Source organism: Pelobates fuscus, chromosome 3 (assembly GCF_036172605.1).
Source record: "Pelobates fuscus isolate aPelFus1 chromosome 3, aPelFus1.pri, whole genome shotgun sequence".
In the NCBI taxonomy this organism is placed as follows: domain Eukaryota; kingdom Metazoa; phylum Chordata; class Amphibia; order Anura; family Pelobatidae; genus Pelobates; species Pelobates fuscus.
In genome coordinates this window covers 426,119,470-426,143,165 of record NC_086319.1, presented here as the reverse complement: position 1 = coordinate 426,143,165, position 23,696 = coordinate 426,119,470, and the positions used below count along the sequence as shown (strand labels likewise).

Below are 23,696 nucleotides of genomic sequence, written 5' to 3'. Positions count from 1 at the left end.
ACCGTGAGTACAATATATATACTGTATAATAACCAGGCCGCGCCGTGAGTACAATCTATATACTGTATAATAATATAACCAGGCCGCACCGTGAGTGCCATATAATATATATACTGTATAATAATATAACCAGGCCGCACCGTGAGTGCCATATAATAGATATACTGTATAATAATATAACCAGGCCGCACCGTGAGTGCCATATAATATATATACTGTATAATAATATAACCAGGCCGCCCCGTGAGTGCCATATAATATATATACTGTATAATAATATAACCAGGCCGCGCCGTGAGTGCCATATAATATATATACTGTATAATAATATAACCAGGCTGCACCGTGAGTGCCATATAATATATATACTGTATAATAATATAACCAGGCCGCACCGTGAGTGCCATATGATATATATACTGTATAATAATATAACCAGGCCGCACCGTGAGTGCCATATGATATATATACTGTATAATAATATAACCAGGCCGCACCGTGAGTGCCATATAATATATATACTGTATAATAATATAACCAGGCCGCACCGTGAGTGCCATATAGACTATATACTGTATAATAATATAACCAGGCCGCACCGTGAGTGCCATATAATATATATACTGTATAATAATATAACCAGGCCGCGCCGTGAGTGCCATATAATATATATACTGTATAATAATATAACCAGGCTGCACCGTGAGTGCCATATAATATATATACTGTATAATAATATAACCAGGCCGCACCGTGAGTGCCATATAATATATATACTGTATAATAATATAACCAGGCCGCACCGTGAGTGCCATATGATATATATACTGTATAATAATATAACCAGGCCGCACCGTGAGTGCCATATGATATATATACTGTATAATAATATAACCAGGCCGCACCGTGAGTGCCATATAATATATATACTGTATAATAATATAACCAGGCCGCACCGTGAGTGCCATATAGACTATATACTGTATAATAATATAACCAGGCCGCACCGTGAGTGCCATATAATATATATATACTGTATAATAATATAACCAGGCCGCACCGTGAGTGCCATATAATATATATATACTGTATAATAATATAACCAGGCCGCGCCGTGAGTGTCATATAATATATATACTGTATAATAATATAACCAGGCCGCACCGTGAGTGCCATATAATATATATACTGTATAATAATATAACCAGGCCGCACCGTGAGTGCCATATAATATATATATACTGTATAATAATATAACCAGGCCGCACCGTGAGTGCCATATAATATATATATACTGTATAATAATATAACCAGGCCGCACCGTGAGTGCCATATAATATATATACTGTATAATAATATAACCAGGCCGCACCGTGAGTGCCATATAATATATATACTGTATAATAATATAACCAGGCCGCACCGTGAGCGCCATATAATATATATACTGTATAATAATATAACCAGGCCGCGCCGTGAGTGCCATATAATATATATACTGTATAATAATATAACCAGGCCGCACCGTGAGTGCCATATAATATATATACTGTATAATAATATAACCAGGCCGCACCGTGAGTGCCATATAATATATATACTGTATAATAATATAACCAGGCCGCACCGTGAGCGCCATATAATATATATACTGTATAATAATATAACCAGGCCGCACCGTTAGTGCCATATAATATATATACTGTATAATAATATAACCAGGCCGCACCGTGAGCGCCATATAATATTTATACTGTATAATAATATAACCAGGCCGCACCGTGAGTGCCATATAATATATATACTGTATAATAATATAACCAGGCCGCACCGTGAGCGCCATATAATATATATACTGTATAATAATATAACCAGGCCGCACCGTGAGCGCCATATAATATATATACTGTATAATAATATAACCAGGCCGCACCGTGAGCGCCATATAATATATATACTGTATAATAACCAGGCCGCACCGTGAGTACAATATATATACTGTATAATAACCAGGCCGCACCGTGAGTACAATATATATACTGTATAATAACCAGGCCGCACCGTGAGTACAATCTATATACTGTATAATAATATAACCAGGCCGCACCGTGAGTGCCATATAATATATATACTGTATAATAAGATTAACCAGGCCGCACCGTGAGTGCCATATAATATATATACTGTATAATAATATAACCAGGCCGCACCGTGAGTGCCATATAATATATATACTGTATAATAATATAACCAGGCCGCACCGTGATTGCCATATAATATATATACTGTATAATAATATAACCAGGCCGCACCGTGAGTGCCATATAATATATATACTGTATAATAATATAACCAGGCCGCACCGTGAGTGCCATATAATATATATACTGTATAATAATATAACCAGGCCGCACCGTGAGTGCCATATAATATATATATACTGTATAATAATATAACCAGGCCGCACCGTGAGTACAATATATATACTGTATAATAATATAACCAGGCCGCACCGTGAGTGCCATATAATATATATACTGTATAATAATATAACCAGGCCGCGCCGTGAGTGTCATATAATATATATACTGTATAATAATATAACCAGGCCGCACCGTGAGTGCCATATAATATATATACTGTATAATAATATAACCAGGCCGCACCGTGAGTGCCATATAATATATATATATACTGTATAATAATATAACCAGGCCGCACCGTGAGTGCCATATAATATATATACTGTATAATAATATAACCAGGCCGCACCGTGAGTGCCATATAATATATATACTGTATAATAATATAACCAGGCCGCACCGTGAGTGCCATATAATATATATACTGTATAATAATATAACCAGGCCGCACCGTGAGCGCCATATAATATATATACTGTATAATAATATAACCAGGCCGCGCCGTGAGCGCCATATAATATATATACTGTATAATAATATAACCAGGCCGCACCGTGAGTGCCATATAATATATATACTGTATAATAATATAACCAGGCCGCACCGTGAGCGCCATATAATATATATACTGTATAATAATATAACCAGGCCGCACCGTGAGCGCCATATAATATATATACTGTATAATAATATAACCAGGCCGCACCGTGAGCGCCATATAATATATATACTGTATAATAATATAACCAGGCCGCACCGTGAGTGCCATATAATATATATACTGTATAATAATATAACCAGGCCGCACCGTGAGCGCCATATAATATATATACTGTATAATAATATAACCAGGCCGCACCGTGAGCGCCATATAATATATATACTGTATAATAATATAACCAGGCCGCACCGTGAGCGCCATATAATATATATACTGTATAATAATATAACCAGGCCGCACCGTGAGCGCCATATAATATATATACTGTATAATAATATAACCAGGCCGCACCGTGAGCGCCATATAATATATATACTGTATAATAATATAACCAGGCCGCACCGTGAGCGCCATATAATATATATACTGTATAATAACCAGGCCGCACCGTGAGTACAATATATATACTGTATAATAACCAGGCCGCACCGTGAGTACAATCTATATACTGTATAATAATATAACCAGGCCGCACCGTGAGTGCCATATAATATATATACTGTATAATAAGATTAACCAGGCCGCACCGTGAGTGCCATATAATATATATACTGTATAATAATATAACCAGGCCGCACCGTGAGTGCCATATAATATATATACTGTATAATAATATAACCAGGCCGCACCGTGAGTGCCATATAATATATATACTGTATAATAATATAACCAGGCCGCACCGTGAGTGCCATATAATATATATACTGTATAATAATATAACCAGGCCGCACCGTGAGTGCCATATAATATATATACTGTATAATAATATAACCAGGCCGCACCGTGAGTGCCATATAATATATATACTGTATAATAATATAACCAGGCCGCACCGTGAGTGCCATATAATATATATACTGTATAATAATATAACCAGGCCGCACCGTGAGTGCCATATAATATATATACTGTATAATAATATAACCAGGCCGCGCCGTGAGTGCCATATAATATATATACTGTATAATAATATAACCAGGCCGCGCCGTGAGTGCCATATAATATATATACTGTATAATAATATAACCAGGCCGCGCCGTGAGTGCCATATAATATATATACTGTATAATAATATAACCAGTCCGCACCGTGACTACAATAATATAATATAATATATATATACTGTATAATAATATAACCAGGCCGCACCGTGAGTGCCATATAATATATATACTGTATAATAATATAACCAGGCCGCGCCGTGAGTGCCATATAATATATATACTGTATAATAATATAACCAGGCCGCACCGTGAGTGCCATATAATATATATACTGTATAATAATATAACCAGGCCGCACCGTGAGTGCCATATAATATATATACTGTATAATAATATAACCAGGCCGCACCGTGAGTGCCATATAATATATATACTGTATAATAATATAACCAGGCCGCACCGTGAGTGCCATATAATATATATACTGTATAATAATATAACCAGGCCGCACTGTGAGTGCCATATAATATATATACTGTATAATAATATAACCAGGCCGCACCGTGAGTGCCATATAATATATACTGTATAATAATATAACCAGGCCGCACCGTGAGTGCCATATAATATATATACTGTATAATAATATAACCAGGCTGCGCCGTGAGTGCCATATAATATATATACTGTATAATAATATAACCAGGCCGCACTGTGAGTGCCATATAATATATATACTGTATAATAATATAACCAGGCCGCACCGTGAGTGCCATATAATATATATACTGTATAATAATATAACCAGGCCGCACCGTGAGTGCCGTATAATATATATACTGTATAATAATATAACCAGGCCGCACCGTGAGTGCCATATAATATATATACTGTATAATAATATAACCAGGCCGCACCGTGAGTGCCGTATAATATATATACTGTATAATAATATAACCAGGCCGCACCGTGAGTGCCGTATAATATATATACTGTATAATAATATAACCAGGCCGCACCGTGAGTGCCATATAATATATATACTGTATAATAATATAACCAGGCCGCACCGTGAGTGCCATATAATATATATTGTAGCGGACCGTTTCACTTACAAGAGGATAAAACCCAGTTTAGGCGATAATCCCCTTTCCAGATGCACAGGCAGCTACTGCAAACACCATTCTCCCGACTGGAACCACACGAACACTGGAACAGCTGAACAAGAAAAGCAGACATCGGCTTACACTCTTGGCAGTCAGCATACAATCCCATTCCCCCAAAGACCGAGACGACACATCGCTTTGAGGGTTAAGCAAGAACTCTAGACTGGGACACCCAGTCTGGCTTTTATTTCCAACTCACACATACAGGCCACACCCAGGGGGAGGCATAAAAGAACCAATGACATAGATGTTACCTCCCACACATCCCCTCCCCTTAGTGTGACACATAATCCCATTATGCATACAGAGTAAAATATACTTTTACACAACTTTCATAACTTTAAAACCATACATCACATTCACATAAAAATACATATCCACAATCAATCCATTCAGGGGAACAACATATTAAAAAATGGCATGAATCCGACCAGGGGTTTAAAAGTTACTAAAAGTATCTTTTGGGCCCTGGCTTGCAGCATGGCACAATCTGGCCCAAACAGAAGTAAAACATCCCCCACAATGCATCCCGGCTTCCTCCCTTCTGCCCTGGAGATAATTGGAGAAGTAATCCAATTATCTAGGACTAGAGTCAGACTCCATTAACCACATGGTTGCAAAAAGACAGTAAAAGACATAAAATTACATACTGATACATTTAACACATAAAACACACATTTCTACATATCCCCAGTTTAACTGAACACATAAATACCTACATAATATTTAAGACAGTATTACTGTGATATGTTACAAAGTCTTAAAGGGACATTAGTCCCAAAAGTCCCAATATGTCCATCGCTGATTTTAAAGGGCCAGTAGCAGCAATATAAATTATTACATGCCCAAATATAGTGTTTATAGAGCAATATGTCTATGGGCCGTAGTCGCAGGGCAGGAGGCTAGCAGCCAGGCCTCTCGTGTGTGTGCGCCTGTCGTGTGTGTGCGCCTGTCGTGTGTGTGCGCCTGTCGTGTGTGTGCGCCTGTCGTGTGTGTGCGCCTGTCGTGTGTGTGCGCCTGTCGTGTGTGTGCGCCTGTCGTGTGTGTGCGCCTGTCGTGTGTGTGCGCCTGTCGTGTGTGTGCGCCTGTCGTGTGTGTGCGCCTGTCGTGTGTGTGCGCCTGTCGTGTGTGTGCGCCTGTCGTGTGCGTGCGCCTGTCGTGTGCGTGCGCCTGTCAAGAGTGTGCGTGTGTGTGTGCGCCTGTCAAGAGTGTGCGTGTGTGTGTGCGCCTGTCAAGAGTGTGTGTGTGTGTGTGCGCCTGTCAAGAGTGTGTGTGTGTGTGCGTGCGCCTGTCAAGAGTGTGTGTGTGTGTGCGTGCGCCTGTCAAGAGTGTTTGTGTGTGTGTGCGCCTGTCAAGAGTGTGTGTGTGCGCCTGTCAAGAGTGTGTGTGTGCGCCTGTCAAGAGTGTGTGTGTGCGCCTGTCAAGAGTGTGTGTGTGTGCGCCTGTCAAGAGTGTGTGTGTGTGCGCCTGTCAAGAGTGTGTGTGTGTGCGCCTGTCAAGAGTGTGTGTGTGTGCGCCTGTCAAGAGTGTGTGTGTGCGCCTGTCAAGAGTGTGTGCGCCTGTCAAGAGTGTGTGTGTGTGCCTGTCAAGAGTGTGTGTGTGCGCCTGTCAAGAGTGTGTGTGTGCGCCTGTCAAGAGTGTGTGTGTGCGCCTGTCAAGAGTGTGTGTGTGCGCCTGTCAAGAGTGTGTGTGTGCGCCTGTCAAGAGTGTGTGTGTGCGCCTGTCAAGAGTGTGTGTGTGTGCGCCTGTCAAGAGTGTGTGTGTGTGCGCCTGTCAAGAGTGTGTGTGTGTGCGCCTGTCAAGAGTGTGTGTGTGTGCGCCTGTCAAGAGTGTGTGTGTGTGCGCCTGTCAAGAGTGTGTGTGTGTGCGCCTGTCAAGAGTGTGTGTGTGAGCGCCTGTCAAGAGTGTGTGTGTGTGCGCCTGTCAAGAGTGTGTGTGTGTGCGCCTGTCAAGAGTGTGTGTGTGTGTGCGCCTGTCAAGAGTGTGTGTGTGTGTGCGCCTGTCAAGAGTGTGTGTGTGTGTGTGCGCCTGTCAAGAGTGTGTGTGTGCGCCTGTCAAGAGTGTGTGTGTGTGTGCGCCTGTCAAGAGTGTGTGTGTGCGCCTGTCAAGAGTGTGTGTGTGCGCCTGTCAAGAGTGTGTGTGTGCGCCTGTCAAGAGTGTGTGTGTGCGCCTGTCAAGAGTGTGTGTGTGCGCCTGTCAAGAGTGTGTGTGTGCGCCTGTCAAGAGTGTGTGTGTGCGCCTGTCAAGAGTGTGTGTGTGCGCCTGTCAAGAGTGTGTGTGTGCGCCTGTCAAGAGTGTGTGTGTGCGCCTGTCAAGAGTGTGTGTGTGCGCCTGTCAAGAGTGTGTGTGTGCGCCTGTCAAGAGTGTGTGTGTGCGCCTGTCAAGAGTGTGTGTGTGCGCCTGTCAAGAGTGTGTGTGTGCGCCTGTCAAGAGTGTGTGTGTGCGCCTGTCAAGAGTGTGTGTGTGCGCCTGTCAAGAGTGTGTGTGTGCGCCTGTCAAGAGTGTGTGTGTGCGCCTGTCAAGAGTGTGTGTGTGCGCCTGTCAAGAGTGTGTGTGTGCGCCTGTCAAGAGTGTGTGTGTGCGCCTGTCAAGAGTGTGTGTGTGCGCCTGTCAAGAGTGTGTGTGTGCGCCTGTCAAGAGTGTGTGTGTGCGCCTGTCAAGAGTGTGTGTGTGTGCGCCTGTCAAGAGTGTGTGTGTGCGCCTGTCAAGAGTGTGTGTGTGCGCCTGTCAAGAGTGTGTGTGTGCGCCTGTCTAGAGTGTGTGTGTGTGTGCCTGTCTAGAGTGTGTGTGTGTGCGCCTGTCTAGAGTGTGTGTGTGTGTGCGTCTGTCTAGAGTGTGTGTGTGTGTGTGCGTCTGTCTAGAGTGTGTGTGTGTGTGTGCATGTCAATAGTGTTTGTGTGTGTGCATGTCGAGTGTGTGTGCGTGTGTGCCTGTCGAGTGTGTGTGCGTGTGTGCCTGTCGAGTGTGCGTGTGTGCCTGTCGAGAGTGTGTGTGTACGTGTGTGTGCCTGTCAAGAGTGTGTGTGTGTGTGTGTGCCTGTCTAGAGTGTGTGTGTGTGCGCCTGTCTAGAGTGTGTGTGTGTGTGCGTCTGTCTAGAGTGTGTGTGTGTGTGTGCGTCTGTCTAGAGTGTGTGTGTGTGTGTGCATGTCAATAGTGTTTGTGTGTGTGCATGTCAATAGTGTTTGTGTGTGTGCATGTCGAGTGTGTGTGCGTGTGTGCCTGTCGAGTGTGTGTGCGTGTGTGCCTGTCGAGTGTGCGTGTGTGCCTGTCGAGAGTGTGTGTGTACGTGTGTGTGCCTGTCAAGAGTGTGTGTGTGTGTGTGTGCCTGTCAAGAGTGTGTGTGTGTGTGTGCGCCTGTCAAAAGTGTGTGTGTGTGCGCCTGTCAAAAGTGTGTGTGTGTGCGCCTGTCAAGAGTGTGTGCGCCTGTCAAGAGTGTGTGCGCCTGTCAAGAGTGTGTGTGTGTGCGCCTGTCAAGAGTGTGTGTGTGTGCGCCTGTCAAGAGTGTGTGTGTGTGCGCCTGTCAAGAGTGTGTGTGTGTGCGCCTGTCAAGAGTGTGTATGTCAATAGTGTGTGTGTGTGTGTGTGCATGTCAATAGTGTGTGTGTGTGTGTGCGCCTGTCAAGAGTGTGTGTGTGTGTGCATGTCAATAGTGTGTGTGTGTGTGTGTGCATGTCAATAGTGTGTGTGTGTGTGTGTGCATGTCAATAGTGTGTGTGTGCATGTCAATAGTGTGTGTGTGTGTGTGTGTGCATGTCAATAGTGTGTGTGTGTGTGTGTGCCTGTCGAGTGTGTGTGTGTGTGCCTGTCGAGTGTGCGTGTGTGCCTGTCGAGTGTGCGTGTGTGCCTGTCAAGAGTGTGTGTGTGTGCCTGTCAAGAGTGTGTGTGTGTGCCTGTCAAGAGTGTGTGTGTGTGTGTGTGTGCCTGTCAAGAGTGTGTGTGTGTGTGCCTGTCAAGAGTGTGCCTGTCAAGAGTGTGCGTGTGTGTGCCTGTCAAGAGTGTGCGTGTGTGTGCCTGTCAAGAGTGTGCGTGTGTGTGCCTGTCAAGAGTGTGCGTGTGTGTGCCTGTCAAGAGTGTGCGTGTGTGTGCCTGTCAAGAGTGTGCGTGTGTGTGCCTGTCAAGAGTGTGCGTGTGTGTGCCTGTCAAGAGTGTGCGTGTGTGTGCCTGTCAAGAGTGTGCGTGTGTGTGCCTGTCAAGAGTGTGTGTGTGTGTGCCTGTCAAGAGTGTGTGTGTGTGTGTGCCTGTCAAGAGTGTGTGTGTGTGTGTGCCTGTCAAGAGTGTGTGTGTGTGTCTGTCAAGAGTGTGTGTGTGTGTGCCTGTCAAGAGTGTGTGTGTGTCTGTCGAGTGTGTGTGTGCGTGTGTGCTTGTCGAGTGCGTGTGCCTGTCGAGTGCGTGTGCCTGTCGAGCGCGTGTGCCTGTCGAGCGCGTGTGCCTGTCGAGCGCGTGTGCCTGTCGAGCGCGTGTGCCTGTCGAGCGCGTGTGCCTGTCGAGCGCGTGTGCCTGTCGAGCGCGTGTGCGTGTGTGTGTGTGCGTGTGTGCCTGTCGAGTGTGTGTGCGTGTGTGCCTGTCGAGTGTGTGTGTGCGTGTGTGCCTGTCGAGTGTGTGTGTGCGTGTGTGCCTGTCGAGTGTGTGTGCGTGTGTGCCTGTCGAGTGTGTGTGTGTGCCTGTCAAGAGTGTGTGTGTGTGCCTGTCAAGAGTGTGTGTGTGTGCCTGTCAAGAGTGTGTGTGTGTGCCTGTCAAGAGTGTGTGTGTGTGTGTGCGCCTGTCTTTCAAGAGTGTGTGCGCCTGTCTGTCAAGAGTGTGTGCGCCTGTCTGTCAAGAGTGTGTGCGCCTGTCTGTCAAGAGTGTGTGTGTGTGCCTGTCAAGAGTGTGTGTGTGTGCCTGTCAAGAGTGTGTGTGTGTGCCTGTCAAGAGTGTGTGTGTGTGTGTGCGCCTGTCTTTCAAGAGTGTGTGCGCCTGTCTGTCAAGAGTGTGTGCGCCTGTCTGTCAAGAGTGTGTGTGTGTGTGCCTGTCAAGAGTGTGTGTGCCTGTCAAGAGTGTGTGTGCCTGTCAAGAGTGTGTGTGCCTGTCAAGAGTGTGTGTGCCTGTCAAGAGTGTGTGTGCCTGTCAAGAGTGTGTGTGCCTGTCAAGAGTGTGTGTGCCTGTCAAGAGTGTGTGTGCCTGTCGAGTGTGTGTGTGTGCCTGTCGAGTGTGTGTGTGTGCCTGTCGAGTGTGCGTGTGTGTGCCTGTCGAGTGTGCGTGTGTGTGCCTGTCAAGAGTGTGCGTGTGTGTGCGCCTGTCAAGAGTGTGCGTGTGTGTGCCTGTCGAGTGTGTGCGTGTGTGTGCCTGTCGAGAGTGTGTGTGTGCCTGTCGAGAGTGTGTGCGCGCCTGTCGAGAGTGTGTGCGCGCCTGTCGAGAGTGTGTGCGCGCCTGTCAAGAGTGTGTGCGCGCCTGTCGAGAGTGTGTGCGCGCCTGTCGAGAGTGTGTGCGCGCCTGTCGAGAGTGTGTGCGCGCCTGTCAAGAGTGTGTGCGCGCCTGTCAAGAGTGTGTGCGCGCCTGTCAAGAGTGTGTGCGCGCCTGTCAAGAGTGTGTGCGCGCCTGTCAAGAGTGTGTGCGCGCGTGCGCGCCTGTCAAGAGTCTAGGTACCTGCCCCCTCCGATTGCATGAAGTTGTTCTTATTCCCCTTTTTCCTATTTTCCCACGCCGTGCCAGTTTCACTATGGCTGAGATTATCAATCCTAATGATCTCAGCTAAGCTTGGGAGGATTTTGTGCATGCGCAGCAAATGTACCAATCCGCATCTCCTCATAGAGACGCATTAACCTAATCTCTATGAGGAACACTTGGTGCCTCCATGCAGAGCTTTGGAGTCCATGAACCTGGGTGTTGCATGTGGTCTAGTCTCTAGTCGTCGTCTGAGTGACTGTCACTAGAGGTGTTACTACGCAGAAATGTAAACTCTGCCATGAAACCGGGCTGGTTGGTTAGCGCTACGTTTGTGCTGTTAACTGAAAAGTGGAATGATATAGAATGAAACTTAACCAATTTCTTCCCTGTCAGTCTGTGTGTGCGCGCCTGTCAGTCTGTGTGCGCGCGCCTGTGCCCCTGTCAGTCTGTGTGCGCGCGCCTGTGCCCCTGTCAGTCTGTGTGTGTGTGTGCCCCTGTCAGTCTGTGTGTGTGTGTGCCCCTGTCAGTCTGTGTGTGTGTGTGCCCCTGTCAGTCTGTGTGTGTGTGTGCCCCTGTCAGTCTGTGTGTGTGTGTGCCCCTGTCAGTCTGTGTGTGTGTGTGCCCCTGTCAGTCTGTGTGTGTGTGTGCCCCTGTCAGTCTGTGTGTGTGTGTGCCCCTGTCAGTCTGTGTGTGTGTGTGCCCCTGTCAGTCTGTGTGTGTGTGTGCCCCTGTCAGTCTGTGTGTGTGTGTGCCCCTGTCAGTCTGTGTGTGTGTGTGCCCCTGTCAGTCTGTGTGTGTGTGTGCCCCTGTCAGTCTGTGTGTGTGTGTGCCCCTGTCAGTCTGTGTGTGTGTGTGCCCCTGTCAGTCTGTGTGTGTGTGTGCCCCTGTCAGTCTGTGTGTGTGTGTGCCCCTGTCAGTCTGTGTGTGTGTGTGCCCCTGTCAGTCTGTGTGTGTGTGTGCCCCTGTCAGTCTGTGTGTGTGTGTGCCCCTGTCAGTCTGTGTGTGTGTGTGCCCCTGTCAGTCTGTGTGTGTGTGTGCCCCTGTCAGTCTGTGTGTGTGTGTGCCCCTGTCAGTCTGTGTGTGTGTGTGCCCCTGTCAGTCTGTGTGTGTGTGTGCCCCTGTCAGTCTGTGTGTGTGTGTGCCCCTGTCAGTCTGTGTGTGTGTGTGCCCCTGTCAGTCTGTGTGTGTGTGTGCCCCTGTCAGTCTGTGTGTGTGTGCCCCTGTCAGTCTGTGTGTGTGTGCCCCTGTCAGTCTGTGTGTGTGTGCCCCTGTCAGTCTGTGTGTGTGTGCCCCTGTCAGTCTGTGTGTGTGTGCCCCTGTCAGTCTGTGTGTGTGTGCCCCTGTCAGTCTGTGTGTGTGTGCCCCTGTCAGTCTGTGTGTGTGTGCCCCTGTCAGTCTGTGTGTGTGTGCCCCTGTCAGTCTGTGTGTGTGTGTGTGTGCCCCTGTCAGTCTGTGTGTGTGTGTGTGTGTGTGTGCCCCTGTCAGTCTGTGTGTGTGTGTGTGTGTGTGTGCCCCTGTCAGTCTGTGTGTGTGTGTGTGTGTGCCCCTGTCAGTCTGTGTGTGTGTGTGTGTGTGTGTGTGCCCCTGTCAGTCTGTGTGTGTGTGTGTGTGTGTGTGCCCCTGTCAGTCTGTGTGTGTGTGTGTGTGTGTGTGCCCCTGTCAGTCTGTGTGTGTGTGCCCCTGTCAGTCTGTGTGTGTGTGTGCCCCTGTCAGTCTGTGTGTGTGTGTGCCCCTGTCAGTCTATGTGTGTGTGTGCCCCTGTCAGTCTGTGTGTGTGCCCCTGTCAGTCTGTGTGTGTGTGTGTGTCCCTGTCACTGTCAGTCTGTGTGTGTGTGTGTGTGTGTCCCTGTCAGTGTGTGTGTGTGTGTGTGCCCCTGTCAGTCTGTGTGTGTGTCCCTGTCAGTGTGTGTGTGTGTGTGTGTGTGCCCCTGTCAGTCTGTGTGTGTGTGTGTGCCCCTGTCAGTCTGTGTGTGTGTGTGTGTGTGCCCCTGTCAGTCTGTGTGTGTGTGTGTGTGTGCCCCTGTCAGTCTGTGTGTGTGTGTGTGCCCCTGTCAGTCTGTGTGTTTGTGTGTGCCCCGGTCAGTCTGTGTGTGTGTGTGTGCGCCCCTGTCAGTCTGTGTGTGTGTGTGCCCCTGTCAGTCTGTGTGTGTGTGTGCCCCTGTCAGTCTGTGTGTGTGTGTGTGCCCCTGTCAGTCTGTGTGTGTGTGTGTGCCCCTGTCAGTCTGTGTGTGTGTGTGTGCCCCTGTCAGTCTGTGTGTGTGTGTGCCCCTGTCAGTCTGTGTGTGTGTGTGCCCCTGTCAGTCTGTGTGTGTGTGTGCCCCTGTCAGTCTGTGTGTGTGTGTGTGCCCCTGTCAGTCTGTGTGTGTGTGTGTGCCCCTGTCAGTCTGTGTGTGTGTGTGTGCCCCTGTCAGTCTGTGTGTGTGTGTGTGCCCCTGTCAGTCTGTGTGTGTGCCCCTGTCAGTCTGTGTGTGTGTGTGCCCCTGTCAGTCTGTGTGTGTGTGTGCCCCTGTCAGTCTGTGTGTGTGTGCCCCTGTCAGTCTGTGTGTGTGTGTGTGCCCCTGTCAGTCTGTGTGTGTGTGTGTGCCCCTGTCAGTCTGTGTGTGTGTGTGTGCCCCTGTCAGTCTGTGTGTGTGTGTGTGCCCCTGTCAGTCTGTGTGTGTGTGTGTGCCCCTGTCAGTCTGTGTGTGTGTGTGTGCCCCTGTCAGTCTGTGTGTGTGTGTGTGCCCCTGTCAGTCTGTGTGTGTGTGTGTGCCCCTGTCAGTCTGTGTGTGTGTGTGTGCCCCTGTCAGTCTGTGTGTGTGTGTGTGTGCCCCTGTCAGTCTGTGTGTGTGTGTGTGCCCCTGTCAGTCTGTGTGTGTGTGTGTGCCCCTGTCAGTCTGTGTGTGTGTGTGTGCCCCTGTCAGTCTGTGTGTGTGTGTGTGCCCCTGTCAGTCTGTGTGTGTGTGTGTGCCCCTGTCAGTCTGTGTGTGTGTGTGTGCCCCGGTCAGTCTGTGTGTGTGTGTGTGCCCCGGTCAGTCTGTGTGTGTGTGTGTGCCCCGGTCAGTCTGTGTGTGTTTGTGTGTGTGTGTGCCCGTGCCCCGGTCAGTCTGTGTGTGTGTGTGCCCCTGTCAGTCTGTGTGTGTGTGTGCCCCTGTGCCCCTGTCAGTCTGTGTGTGTGTGTGCGCCCCTGTCAGTCTGTGTGTGTGTGCCCGTGCCCCGGTCAGTCTGTGTGTGTGTGCCCGTGCCCCGGTCAGTCTGTGTGTGTGTGTGCCCCTGTCAGTCTGTGTGTGTGTGTGCGCCCCTGTCAGTCTGTGTGTGTGTGTGCCCCTGTCAGTCTGTGTGTGTGTGTGCCCCTGTCAGTCTGTGTGTGTGTGTGCCCCTGTCAGTCTGTGTGTGTGTGTGCCCCTGTCAGTCTGTGTGTGTGTGTGCCCCTGTCAGTCTGTGTGTGTGTGTGTGCCCCTGTCAGTCTGTGTGTGTGTGTGTGCCCCTGTCAGTCTGTGTGTGTGTGTGTGCCCCTGTCAGTCTGTGTGTGTGTGTGTGCCCCTGTCAGTCTGTGTGTGTGTGTGTGCCCCTGTCAGTCTGTGTGTGTGTGCCCCTGTCAGTCTGTGTGTGTGTGCCCCTGTCAGTCTGTGTGTGTGTGTGCCCCTGTCAGTCTGTGTGTGTGTGTGTGTGCCCCTGTCAGTCTGTGTGTGTGTGTGTGCCCCTGTCAGTCTGTGTGTGTGTGTGTGCCCCTGTCAGTCTGTGTGTGTGTGTGTGCCCCTGTCAGTCTGTGTGTGTGTGTGTGCCCCTGTCAGTCTGTGTGTGTGTGTGTGCCCCTGTCAGTCTGTGTGTTTGTGTGTGCCCCGGTCAGTCTGTGTGTGTGTTTGTGTGTGTGTGTGCCCGTGCCCCGGTCAGTCTGTGTGTGTGTGCCCCTGTCAGTCTGTGTGTGTGTGTGCCCCTGTGCCCCTGTCAGTCTGTGTGTCAGTGTGTCTGTTTAGGTACCTGTGATCACGATTGGCGTTTTTACTCGCCCTTTTTTTTCCCCCACGCTGTGCAGGTTTTGACGTGGCGCCTGGGATTTGTCGAGCCTTGCCTTAATAACAAGTATTCCAGCATTGTTACTAATCTTGTGCATCCCTATCTCAAAGTGTATCATTTGTGTCACAAAACATGCACCATCTCATTTGCCAACATGGGTTTCTTTTACTGCACTGGCTGCAGAGGTTTGTTTTAATGGGTGATGGATATAGGAGTTAGAAGAAACCATAATGTGCTGGTTTTTCTAAATCCATATCATGCTGTGTGCCTGTTTGTCTTTTTTCCTTTTTTTTTGTCACACTTTTAATTGTTGTAAACATGTGTTCTTCATTCAGGTTATCCAATATCAGACTGTAAGATATGATGTTCTTCCTCTTTCTCCGACCTCCCGGAATAGGCTTAGTAAGTGGATTTCTTTAAATATATTCCTCACTGGCTCCATTGCTCATGGCTGCTGCAGTCTGCTTATTGTGTAATACAATTCTGTGGTCTTTTTAATTTGTTGGGCTCATTTGTACCCTGGGTTCTTTGCTTCACTCCGTCTTCACTTTTTCAGATCAGGTGAAGAGGAAAGTTCTGGTTCTAGATTTAGACGAGACCCTCATCCATTCACATCATGACGGAGTCTTGCGTCCAACTGTCCGTCCTGGAACCCCCCCTGACTTTATACTCAAGGTCACTGCAAGTTTGCTGGACATTTTCTATTCATGACTTTTTGTGTGTGCTGGCCTTCCTTTTATTTTCCATCCTCATATTCCACTTTACTTTCCTCTCTCTTACTTTTACCTTTTTTTTTTTATCCTTCAGCTCTATTAACTTGTCTAATCTCTGTCTGTGTGTAATACCATCGTGTTCCCTCCGCTCTCCCTGTCAGTCTTTTCATGGTTTTTGGCATGCTCCCCATTGTAATACAACTTTCACCTTGCAGGTTGTTATTGATAAGCACCCAGTGCGCTTCTTTGTCCATAAACGACCGCATGTTGATTTCTTCCTGGATGTGGTAAGTCTCAACACAAATTATACATGCTTAGAACTGTAACACGTACTGTCTAAATGGTGGTCCACTCACTGTGAGAAGGTTCTACTTCAAATATAAGGCCTGTTTCATGTGCAGTGTCCCAGTTCACTTGCTTGCAAGGGAACTTAGGGAAGGGTGACAAGTGGGGTAGAGTATGGAGTTAATTACCAGGAAAGGTTAAAGGATCTTAACATGTATAGCTTGGAGGAAAGACGAGACAGGGGGGATATGATAGAAACATTTAAATACATAAAGGGAATCAACACAGTAAAGGAGGAGACTATATTTAAAAGAAGAAAAACTACCACAACAAGAGGACATAGTCTTAAATTAGAGGGACAAACGTTTAAAAATAATATCAGGAAGTATTACTTTACTGAGAGGGTAGTGGATGCATGGAATAGCCTTCCAGCTGAAGTGGTAGAGGTAACACAGTGAAGGAGTTTAAGCATGCGTGGGATAGGCATAAGGCTATCCTAACTATAAGATAAGGCCAGGGATTAATGAAAGTATTTAGAAAATTGGGCAGACTAGATGGGCCGAATGGTTCTTATCTGCCGTCACATTCCATGTTTCTGAGTTTTCATATCTTCAAACATCTTGTGCAATGAGTGGACCAAACCATAAGAAAGGAGAAATGTATGAAATGTTTGTTTCTTCCTGCAGGTCAGTCAGTGGTACGAGCTGGTAGTATTCACAGCCAGCATGGAGATTTACGGCTCTGCTGTGGCCGATAAACTAGATAACAATAGGGGGGTTCTCAGAAGACGTTTTTACAGACAGGTGAGCCAGGCCATAGCTACCATTTGTAACTTGTACAGTTTGTGGGTCATCCTGAACATGCAGTAATGAAAGGTATTGCATATTCCGTTTAGCACTGCACATTGGAACTGGGCAGTTATATCAAAGATCTGTCCGTTGTACACAGTGATCTCTCCAGCGTGGTCATCCTGGACAACTCGCCTGGAGCATACAGAAGTCACCCAGGTAGCTCTATATGTGTCTGGTGGTCGGGCCAATTTATATATAAATAATTTTTTTACATATCAGTTGTTGTGCGAGAACAGGCACTGGTCAGTTGCTTGGGTGAGAATGGTTTGTGTGTGGTCTGGACAGTTTGTCCCCCGATTGATCTGGGTTGTCTCTAATCTCCCTATTTTATAAATCTTTATTTCCACAGATAATGCTATTCCTATAAAGTCCTGGTTCAGCGATCCCAGTGACACAGCACTACTAAACCTTCTACCAATGCTGGATGCATTAAGGTACACGATATTTGGAGCCAGAATACACAGACACCATATATATAGACATCACATGTGGAATCAACGAGAATCCGGACAATTGATTATACAATCCTGTGGGAAGCAGCGTTAGAAACATAAATTACAAACAGAATCCTAGCTTGTCTCAGCTCTTACTAACATAGTATTCCTTTAATAATAAGGTGTTTCATCAACCTTATAGAATGTCAGTTTGCTGATTCCAGCCCTTACAAGAGAAAACAGTCCCTATTGCCTGTTTACCAGAGAAATTTACTTCATTAACTGCAGCTGACTGTGTTTGACTCAGTCTGAACTCCTGGCCTGGACTTTTTCTCCCAATTGTCTGTAAAGCACCGGCCCACCCTACTCTCCAAATGCCCAGGGCTCCACATTTTAACCTATTTCTCAATATGGTACACACAACACATACTTCCCCCTTGATTAAACAGCATAGGTCTCTCTAAAAACGACGAAATGTATATACCATCACAAACACCATGAAGCTTAAGACAGCCCAGATACAGTCACACTGTACCCTGTAACAGACCCCATATACTGACACACTGTACCCTGTAACAGACCCCATATACAGTCACACTGTACCCCGTAACAGACCCCATATACAGTCACACTGTACCCTGTAACAGACCCCATATACAGTCACACTGTACCCCGTAACAGACCCCATATACAGTCACACTGTACCCTGTAACAGACCCCATATACAGTCACACTGTACCCCGTAACAGACCCCATATACAGTCACACTGTACCCTGTAACAGACCCCATATACAGTCACACTGTACCCCGTAACAGACCCCATATACAGTCACACTGTACCCCGTAACAGACCCCATATACAGTCACACTGTACCCTGTAACAGACCCCATATACAGTCACACTGTACCCTGTAACAGACCCCATATACAGTCACACTGTACCCTGTAACAGACCCCATATACAGTCACACTGTACCCCGTAACAGACCCCATATACAGTCACACTGTACCCCGTAACAGACCCCATATACAGTCACACTGTACCCCGTAACAGACCCCATATACAGTCACACTGTACCCTGTAACAGACCCCATATACAGTCACACTGTACCCCGTAACAGACCCCATATACAGTCACACTGTACCCTGTAACAGACCCCATATACAGTCACACTGTACCCCGTAACAGACCCCATATACAGTCACACTGTACCCTGTAACAGACCCCATATACAGTCACACTGTACCCTGTAACAGACCCCATATACAGTCACACTGTACCCTGTAACAGACCCCATATACTGTCACACTGTACCCTGTAACAGACCCCATATACTGTCACACTGTACCCTGTAACAGACCCCATATACTGTCACACTGTACCCTGTAACAGACCCCATATACAGTCACACTGTACCCTGTAACAGACCCCATATACAGTCACACTGTACCCTGTAACAGACCCCATATACAGTCACACTGTACCCTGTAACAGACCCCATATACAGTCACACTGTACCCTGTAACAGACCCCATATACTGTCACACTGTACCCTGTAACAGACCCCATATACAGTCACACTGTACCCTGTAACAGACCCCATATACTGACACACTGTACCCTGTAACAGACCCCATATACAGTCACACTGTACCCTGTAACAGACCCCATATACAGTCACACTGTACCCCGTAACAGACCCCATATACAGTCACACTGTACCCTGTAACAGACCCCATATACAGTCACACTGTACCCTGTAACAGACCCCATATACAGTCACACTGTACCCTGTAACAGACCCCATATACAGTCACACTGTACCCCGTAACAGACCCCATATACAGTCACACTGTACCCCGTAACAGACCCCATATACAGTCACACTGTACCCTGTAACAGACCCCATATAGTGTCACACTGTACCCTGTAACAGACCCCATATACTGTCACACTGTACCCTGTAACAGACCCCATATACAGTCACACTGTACCCTGTAACAGACCCCATATACAGTCACACTGTACCCTGTAACAGACCCCATATACAATCACACTGTACCCTGTAACAGACCCCATATACAGTCACACTGTACCCTGTAACAGACCCCATATGCAGTCACACTGTACCCTGTAACAGACCCCATATACAGTCACACTGTACCCCGTAACAGACCCCATATACAGTCACACTGTACCCTGTAACAGACCCCATATACAGTCACACTGTACCCCGTAACAGACCCCATATACAGTCACACTGTACCCCGTAACAGACCCCATATACAGTCACACTGTACCCTGTAACAGACCCCATATACAGTCACACTGTACCCTGTAACAGACCCCATATACAGTCACACTGTACCCTGTAACAGACCCCATATGCAGTCACACTGTACCCTGTAACAGACCCCATATAGTGTCACACTGTACCCTGTAACAGACCCCATATACAGTCACACTGTACCCTGTAACAGACCCCATATACAGTCACACTGTACCCTGTAACAGACCCCATATGCAGTCACACTGTACCCTGTAACAGACCCCATATACAGTCACACTGTACCCTGTAACAGACCCCATATACAGTCACACTGTACCCCGTAACAGACCCATATACTGTCACACTGTACCCCAAATACTGTCACACTGTAACAGACCCCATATACTGTCACACTGTACCCCGTAACAGACCCCATATAAAGTCACACTGTACCCCGTAACAGACCCCATATACAGTCACACTGTACCCCGTAACAGACCCCATATACAGTCACACTGTACCCCGTAACAGACCCCATATACAGTCACACTGTACCCCGTAACAGACCCCATATACAGTCACACTGTACCCCGTAACAGACCCCATATACAGTCACACTGTACCCCGTAACAGACCCCATATGTAGTCACACTGTACCCCGTAACAGACCCCATATGCAGTCACACTGTACCCCGTAACAGACCCCATATGCAGTCACACTGTACCCCGTAACAGACCCCATATGCAGTCACACTGTACCCCGTAACAGACCCCATATGCAGTCACACTGTACCCCGTAACAGACCCCATATGCAGTCACACTGTACCCCGTAACAGACCCCATATGCAGTCACACTGTACCCCGTAACAGACCCCATATGCAGTCACACTGTACCCCGTAACAGACCCCATATGCAGTCACACTGTACCCCGTAACAGACCCCATATGCAGTCACACTGTACCCCGTAACAGACCCCATATGCAGTCACACTGTACCCCGTAACAGACCCCATATACAGTCACACTGTACCCCGTAACAGACCCCATATACAGTCACACTGTACCCCGTAACAGACCCCATATACAGTCACACTGTACCCCGTAACAGACCCCATATACAGTCACACTGTACCCCGTAACAGACCCCATATACAGTCACACTGTACCCCGTAACAGACCCCATATACAGTCACACTGTACCCCGTAACAGACCCCATATACAGTCACACTGTACCCCGTAACAGACCCCATATACAGTCACACTGTACCCCGTAACAGACCCATATACAGTCACACTGTACCCCGTAACAGACCCATATACAGTCACACTGTACCCCGTATCAGACCCCATATACAGTCACACTGTACCCCGTATCAGACCCCATATAAAGTCACACTGTACCCCGTATCAGACCCCATATAAAGTCACACTGTACCCCGTAACAGACCCCATATAGTCACACTGTAACAGACCCCATGTACAGTCGCCCTGTACCCCGCATGCAGTCGCCCTGTACCCCGCATGCAGTCGCCCTGTACCCCGCATGCAGTCGCCCTGTACCCCGCATGCAGTCGCCCTGTACCCCGCATGCAGTCGCCCTGTACCCCGCATGCAGTCGCCCTGTACCCCGCATGCAGTCGCCCTGTACCCCGCATGCAGTCGCCCTGTACCCCGCATGCAGTCGCCCTGTACCCCGCATGCAGTCGCCCTGTACCCCGCATGCAGTCGCCCTGTACCCCGCATGCAGTCGCCCTGTACCCCGCATGCAGTCGCCCTGTACCCCGCATGCAGTCGCCCTGTACCCCGCATGCAGTCGCCCTGTACCCCGCATGCAGTCGCCCTGTACCCCGCATGCAGTCGCCCTGTACCCCGCATGCAGTCGCCCTGTACCCCGCATGCAGTCGCCCTGTACCCCGCATGCAGTCGCCCTGTACCCCGCATGCAGTCGCCCTGTACCCCGCATGCAGTCGCCCTGTACCCCGCATGCAGTCGCCCTGTACCCCGCATGCAGTCGCCCTGTACCCCGCATGCAGTCGCCCTGTACGCCGCATGCAGTCGCCGCGTACGCCGCATGCAGTCGCCCTGTACCCCGCATGCAGTCGCCCTGTACGCCGCATGCCGTCGCCGCGTACCCCGCATGCCGTCGCCGCGTACCCCGCATGCCGTCGCCGCGTACCCCGCATGCCGTCGCCGCGTACCCCGCATGCCGTCGCCGCGTACCCCGCATGCCGTCGCCGCGTACCCCGCATGCCGTCGCCGCGTACCCCGCATGCCGTCGCCGCGTACCCCGCATGCCGTCGCCGCGTACCCCGCATGCCGTCGCCGCGTACCCCGCATGCCGTCGCCGCGTACCCCGCATGCCGTCGCCGCGTACCCCGCATGCCGTCGCCGCGTACCCCGCATGCCGTCGCCGCGTACCCCGCATGCCGTCGCCGCGTACCCCGCATGCCGTCGCCGCGTACCCCGCATGCCGTCGCCGCGTACCCCGCATGCCGTCGCCGCGTACCCCGCATGCCGTCGCCGCGTACCCCGCATGCCGTCGCCGCGTACCCCGCATGCCGTCGCCGCGTACCCCGCATGCCGTCGCCGCGTACCCCGCATGCCGTCGCCGCGTACCCCGCATGCCGTCGCCGCGTACCCCGCATGCCGTCGCCGCGTACCCCGCATGCCGTCGCCGCGTACCCCGCATGCCGTCGCCGCGTACCCCGCATGCCGTCGCCGCGTACCCCGCATGCCGTCGCCGCGTACCCCGCATGCCGTCGCCGCGTACCCCGCATGCCGTCGCCGCGTACCCCGCATGCCGTCGCCGCGTACCCCGCATGCCGTCGCCGCGTACCCCGCATGCCGTCGCCGCGTACCCCGCATGCCGTCGCCGCGTACCCCATAATATTCCATAGGAATATTATGCATCTACATATACAGTGTTGGTTGCTTTCATAGATTCCTGATCTATGTACTGAGAACCCTCGTGACAGCCGCCCTGTGCCCCGTGACAGCCGCCGTGTGCAGACGCCGTGGACAGACGCCCACACCTTTAGATACTTTATAATAAAAGACACTGACACTTTCACATTCTTAAAGAAATATAATTTACTGAATGTGAATGTGCTTCTTTTTTCTTATATGTTGAATGTAATACATGGTAAAAGTCTCAGGAGGAATAAAATAGATTGTGTAGCACTACGAAGCAGTATTAAGCTATACATAACTCCATTAATATTCTACATACATGGGCATGATATATCCTATGATTTTATAATATATTACAAACATGTTCCTTTCACACTGTATTCCATAGGAATATTATGCAGTCTACATATACAGTGTTGGTTGCTTTCATCGATTCCTGATCTATGTAATGAGAACCTTTTAAATGGTAAGGTGCTGTTTCACTAATGCCATTTCTTGCCCATCTAGGTTCACAGCTGATGTTCGCTCCGTTCTGAGCCGCAATCTCCACCAGCACAGACTATGGTGACATTCAGCCCCGCCGCCTCCTTCTCCTGGATACCCCCTGTCCCCGCCAGCAGACAGAGACTGTACCCCCTCTACCTCTAGGACATTTACCGTGGAGGAGGGTGATAACCGTGAACTGTAAAACCCTTCCCTTCCCCTTTTTTCAGGGGCTGGGGGTGCGTGGGGAGAATGGGGGTCTGGTTTTTAATTGTAGACTTTCTTGTATAAAGAGAATTATTTCAAGATATGGCTTTATGTATGTGCGTATAAATATATACACACCCTCCTTCCACCATCATTACCAGCGTGCAAACCGTTCCACCATCTTTAAGGATCGTAGCATACTGCAGTATGCCTGAAGACAGAGCAGAGTGAAAGGATGAAGAGTGCATCTTGTATGCGAAGGGTTTAACTTGTGGGTGGTAGGTGTCTGTACTTTGTACATGTAGGTAGAGAACGAGAGCTCTTTGTGTAAAAAGGACAACTCGTCATATTCATACCTTTTAATTCCGCAGATGAGTGGGAGCACTTCGTGGGCAGCACTCGGAAGACAGAGGAGAGTATAATAATTGCATTGTAAATAATCTATCTAACCAGGGTGTGGTCACTAGCATATGTTTGTCTTCTGGACACACATCTACAGATATTTATTGAAACTGTCTACATATTTACAGGCTTAATGTTTACTTGCAAGGTAAGTTTCCACAACTTGGGTGTGAGGAGGCACAGCTCACCCAAGTCCTTGGCATTACTGTAGCCTACTAAACTGGGTGAGTCTACATTCTCATAA

At 48.7% G+C, this 23,696-nt stretch overlaps 1 protein-coding gene across 1 annotated transcript in view; it reads left to right on the top strand.

Annotated features, from left to right (window-relative positions):
- CTDNEP1 (CTD nuclear envelope phosphatase 1) overlaps positions 1 to 23,219 on the top strand; it is a 63,040-nt gene extending 39,821 nt beyond the window's left edge. Inside the window, exons 2-9 of the mRNA XM_063446595.1 lie at positions 4,226 to 4,233; positions 15,229 to 15,295; positions 15,450 to 15,568; positions 15,822 to 15,893; positions 16,578 to 16,694; positions 16,787 to 16,898; positions 17,092 to 17,176; positions 22,868 to 23,219. Of these exons, the coding sequence (XP_063302665.1) occupies positions 4,226 to 4,233; positions 15,229 to 15,295; positions 15,450 to 15,568; positions 15,822 to 15,893; positions 16,578 to 16,694; positions 16,787 to 16,898; positions 17,092 to 17,176; positions 22,868 to 22,928 (641 nt within the window). The 3' untranslated portion in view covers positions 22,929 to 23,219. The remainder of the gene's footprint in view (positions 1 to 4,225; positions 4,234 to 15,228; positions 15,296 to 15,449; positions 15,569 to 15,821; positions 15,894 to 16,577; positions 16,695 to 16,786; positions 16,899 to 17,091; positions 17,177 to 22,867) is intronic.
- The last annotated feature ends 477 nt before the right edge of the window (positions 23,220 to 23,696 follow it).